Source organism: Macrobrachium nipponense, chromosome 12, assembly GCF_015104395.2.
Source record: "Macrobrachium nipponense isolate FS-2020 chromosome 12, ASM1510439v2, whole genome shotgun sequence".
In the NCBI taxonomy this organism is placed as follows: Eukaryota; Metazoa; Arthropoda; class Malacostraca; order Decapoda; family Palaemonidae; genus Macrobrachium; species Macrobrachium nipponense.
This window is the reverse complement of record NC_087205.1, coordinates 88342325-88347324: the sequence shown is the minus strand read 5'-3', so window position 1 is coordinate 88347324 and position 5000 is coordinate 88342325. Positions and strand designations below refer to the sequence as shown.

The 5000-nt window shown below is 35.0% G+C and overlaps 1 protein-coding gene across 4 annotated transcripts in view; it reads right to left on the bottom strand.

The window, feature by feature from the left end:
• LOC135224639 (Fanconi anemia group J protein homolog) overlaps positions 1–5000 on the bottom strand; it is a 1012503-nt gene that overhangs the window by 234707 nt on the left and 772796 nt on the right. For all 4 annotated transcript variants that reach the window (XR_010316790.1, XR_010316791.1, XR_010316792.1 and 1 more), the window contains exon 6: positions 2314–2366. Coding sequence is in view for 1 of the 4 variants with exons in the window: in XM_064263852.1 (XP_064119922.1) it covers positions 2314–2366 (53 nt within the window). In the remaining 3 variants the exon portion in view is untranslated. The remainder of the gene's footprint in view (positions 1–2313; positions 2367–5000) is intronic.

The window sequence follows — 5000 nt, the reverse complement described above, 5'->3', positions numbered from 1 at the left end:
TTGACGGTGGTCAAATTGAAGAGAGAGAGAGAGAGAGAATCACATACGGTATGAATAAAAACAATATGGGAAATGGCCGTAAATTTAAAAGAAAATACCGTGTGTAAGAGAGAGAAAACACTCACATCTACTAGCCACAACTTGGCAACAAGAGCAGTTGATAAATACATAAACAAAATAAATAATGAAACATAAATTAAGACTTTAAGAAACTAAAATACCGTATTTAGATTATTTTCAAAATTAGTAAAAATAAATAATAAAGTTTCACGAGACTTTAATATATTCCAAGTAAATAATTAACTCCTATTTTTACATTGCAATGACCAACAGAAGAAGGGGTTTCATGCCTAGCCACACTATGTAAAAGGGAAGCCATTTTGTGATTTTCTTTCCTTCTTTTTTTATAGTATTTCAGACAAAAAACAAAGTACCAAGCGCACATAAGCGTTCGTGTATCAAAGCTACACGCGTCTGCGGTTCACTATCTAGTTACATCACCGCGCCACGTCAAAGGACCCACAAATATCACAGTGGGACTAAGGTTCAGGAAACAATGTTACAAAATATCAGGTGTTTTAATACGACACGCGACGCCGCCGGTCTTCACGGCGAGCGATTATAACAACCGAAAGAAAGACTTCTCCTTAAGTACTCGACGCAGTTCTACCTCCAGACACGAGTTCTAGTCTCCTGAGTGGGACAGGAGTATGTTCTCAATAATCTTAATATTGTTTTTTAAATTATTCAGTGGAACTCGAGAAATTGAATGGCATTTGCATTTTAATACGAACTTACGATGTCACAAAAAATCCCTGTTTTAATTCTGTGCGAAGATTCCATTGAGATTTTGAATTATTTTATTAAAAAAGCAACAACTAGCTTCTTAAAACAACTTTCTCTGTAGAATATATAAATATGTCAATGACCTCGGAGTTCCGTGGGAATGAGGTTTTCGATATTTTTACACACAAATGCTTGGATTAAAAGTACTTTTACATGTAAGTATAATTCAATAAATGATGCTTATTATGATCATGAACATTATTAGTTTATCGTACAAGCCAGGCTAATTGAAAAAAGAGGATGCTATAAGCCCAATGGCTTCAGAATGAATACAATGATAATCTCTTATAAGAAGATGAATAGATTCAACTACATGACTATGCAAGATCACTACATAGTGTGGGCACAACAAAACACGGTAAGATATTAAACATTACAAAAACAAACAAGATTCCGATAAACTGCATGTTTAGCAATGTGGGTAATCTTGAGAGATCTGAATGCAAAGGGTGGCTCTATTAAAACTAAATATATACAATTTATTACAATTCAACTGAACGTATCTTCGTATATCACAAGCCAAAAATGGGCATTAAGGTTCAAAGTACGCTTCTTCGGAGTAAAATACTCGTTAAGTAATAAAAGGAGGAAACTGTCGGTCAAATAACAACTAATTTAACGAAGCTCGGAACCACTTCGAGAGAATCTTCGGCAGTTCATCAAGAAACCGCGTTTCGTAGGATCAAAGAACGACGACCGTTTCCTGCTCTCTGAAGAACGGCCAGTCTCTTCCAAAGTCTTCAGGTATCTGGACGAGGAAATCTGAGAAACCCTTTTGCGTCAGGGGTTTAATTGCATTGCGAACGGAACGTAAGCACTACTGAGATCCATTCTTATCGCCGAATTGCAAAGCTGATACTCATTCGAGTGCGGTGATCAGATGCTGGGATGGCCAAGGCAAATTCATCCCAAAACACTAGATGAGAACTAGAATGCTAATAATAACCAATGGGGCCAATACCCTTTGTGAGAATAGGTCTCTTGTTTTATCTCAACCTGCCGCCAACCAGTCGACCCAGCTGTGAATGGATACCATCGACAGAGAATCAGACGGACCTACTCACCTTTAAAACGGGATTAAGGTATATGGTGGATATATATATATATATATATGTATATATAATATTTATATATATATATATATATATATATATATATTATAAAAACTGTTGTAATACAGTAAACGAAAAGATTCATTCTATATATATATATATATATATACATATATATATATATATATATATATATAATATATATATATATATATATATATCAATACCATAAGACAATATTTAGGATTATCGTGGTAGTAATGGCGGTAACATCAGCAGAAATGAGAGTTTTTTTTTCAAGTTGTTTATATCAAAAGTCCCTTAAATGACACTCGTCAGTGACAAAAGATAATCATGCCGTTCAACAAGGTCATGTTTGTAAAATAACTGAGTTTTTACGAGCAAAAACACTCACCGGATTCCTAAACTGAACTGTTTGAGAACGAAAGTCTGCGTCGAATTCATCTCCTGTGTGAAAAAAAAGAAAGGAAAGTGCATTAGCATTATTTAGATAAACAAATGCGAACCACTAAAATAAGCACACACACATGAATATAAAAATTACAAAAGGCACATGTATATGTATGTTTTTGCATATATATATACATACATACATACATATGCGTGTGCTCGTGTACATGTTTGTCAATAGAGTAAAATCGTGTGTATAAAGTATTTTATGAATGTAAGCATACAACTGTTCCCTGTATACTATGTCATTACATGGCAAGTCACCAGGCAACTAAAATATCTTGTAATCATAAAAAAAAATACTTCAAAACGACAAAACATTTCCATAATTTAAAAGGTTCACTATAAAACATTTCCATAATTTAAAAGGTTCAATGTCCAAAGATAAAAATTAAGGAATGACACTACATGTCGTTAAACATACGTTCATACGTTAAGTGGCTAAATTAAGAAAATATTCGATTAGCTAAAGACCAACCTGAAAACCGAAATAAACGAATTAAATTCCTAACATAGAACAGGAAAAAAAATCATTATGATCACACAGGGGTATGGGAACAAAAGCACACAGTATAAATTATTACCCTTCATAACAGGCAACATATACTTCGGAGCGACATGGCCCAAGACACCAGCTGAGACTGTTGACAAACAAGGCAGGTATAAGGCCAGCTTGAAGTATATTAAAAGGACTCAAACTTTCCAAAACTCCGAGTTAATCATCTCAATGAAGTTTGTAAAGGTAAGTCAGCTCACTTACGAACTTACGACACCAACTTTCATAAACAACTTTAAGTTTGCGTCAGGTTCACGGGAGGAAGGCCATGTCAAAAGGTGGCTCCGTAATTCATTTTGAATTAAGCATTCACTTGGCGCCCCCTACCCCCAACACATCCCCCCACCCCACCTTCGTGTCCTGTCTCTGTCTATCTCTATGAGATGAAGTGCCAGAACAAAAAAGAAAATGTCAATTGATAAATAATTTGATAAAAATTCGGATCCCATCATATTTGGGGATGAATTGGTAATATCTTAATGCTTTTCAGCCTAGATAATTTCCGACATGGACTCCTTGCTATAAGTAACAAAAGACAATTACATGTACCGGTACATTTTATGAACATTCCCGATTTTATAAACAAATGTGCAAAGTATGAACGCCAAAACACACGCTGAAAATAAATCATTGTTCGCTATATCGTAAGTTATTCTCTAAAAATAGAATCCGATCTTACACGTCTTTTGAATTTTAATGGACTGCTAATTCAAATTTAAAATGTAAAAGAATAATTAGAATAGTTACTTATTTTCATAAATTGTGTTTCGCTTTCGACTACCTGAACCCAGACTCCACAAAGGATACGAGAAATATCAATATAACTTCTGGTTAATACTTTCTCAACAAAGCATAAACCTAAATTGAAAAGACGTGTTTATTAACATTACGTAAAACTAACATGCGAACTTGTTATTTTTCTCATTAATAACTATAACAGGATACACAACTTATTTCCAATTTTTTCATTAAAGATTCTCAGTGTGAATAATCATTAACAAGCGGTTATTGTAGGTAATAATTTTTAGGATGAAAATTCAACATACAATATATTAGTGAATATGGTCTCAACAAATTTATAATCATGTGGCCAATAATTACCTTGCAATTTTTTAGACGAAATGCCGAAGTGTTTTGATGCAGAAGATAACAAGATTCAGGATTTGCCCGAACCTTGGTTACCTTTCATTACAAATGCTGACGGATGTAGATGCTAATAGGAGAGATATAAATGCTGAGATATTTAGATGCCAATACGAGAGATAAAATGCAAAAGTGCATGGAAATACTGGATCTCAATTGAAGTACAAAACTGACGGCAGAAAGAGAGAGGCAGCGGTAGAATGAACGCAAATACATATCCACCTTTGCAAAAAAAAATACAAATAAATAAATAAATAAATAAATAATAAATAAATAAATAAAAAATAACATAAAAAAATAATAAGATCCTTACAACTTTGCAAATACAATAACTATAAAGTCGAAATAAAAACACGACGAATACGAGTTTATTTCAAAACCCATTGACGTCTGCTGATACACTAACCCAACAAATTAATAAAGAACTGAAAAGTCATCACTTCTATAGCCCACAACGGAGCGAACACATTCCTGTTTCAAAGGTGAACGCTGGCAGAAAAAAAAAGGTGAAAATAAAACTTCGCTCTTTGAAAGGGCTTGCTTGCGTGACTCAGAAAACATATCAGATCTCTCTCTCTCTCTCTCTCTCTCTCTCTCTGGAAATTCAATTTTATTTCTCGTTGAATGTTGCCGCTAAGTTTCTCACCCAAAGTCAGCGATCTACCCTGCTGCACTCGACAACCTGTCAGAGCCACCTGGGTCCTTACAACGGCTCCCACGTGAGCTTCCCCCTTCCCCTTCCCCGACCCTACACCCCTAACCGTCCCGGGCCCCCCTTACCCTATCTCTTTCGTCTCTTCCTTACTTCCCCGGCTTTCCGTTCCACCGCCCCCTTTCCACCTACAAACTGCCTCGAAAAAAATTTTGGATGTACGGAGAGAGAGAGAGAGAGAGAGAGAGATTATATAAGAATAAAGGTGAAGAGAATGTTA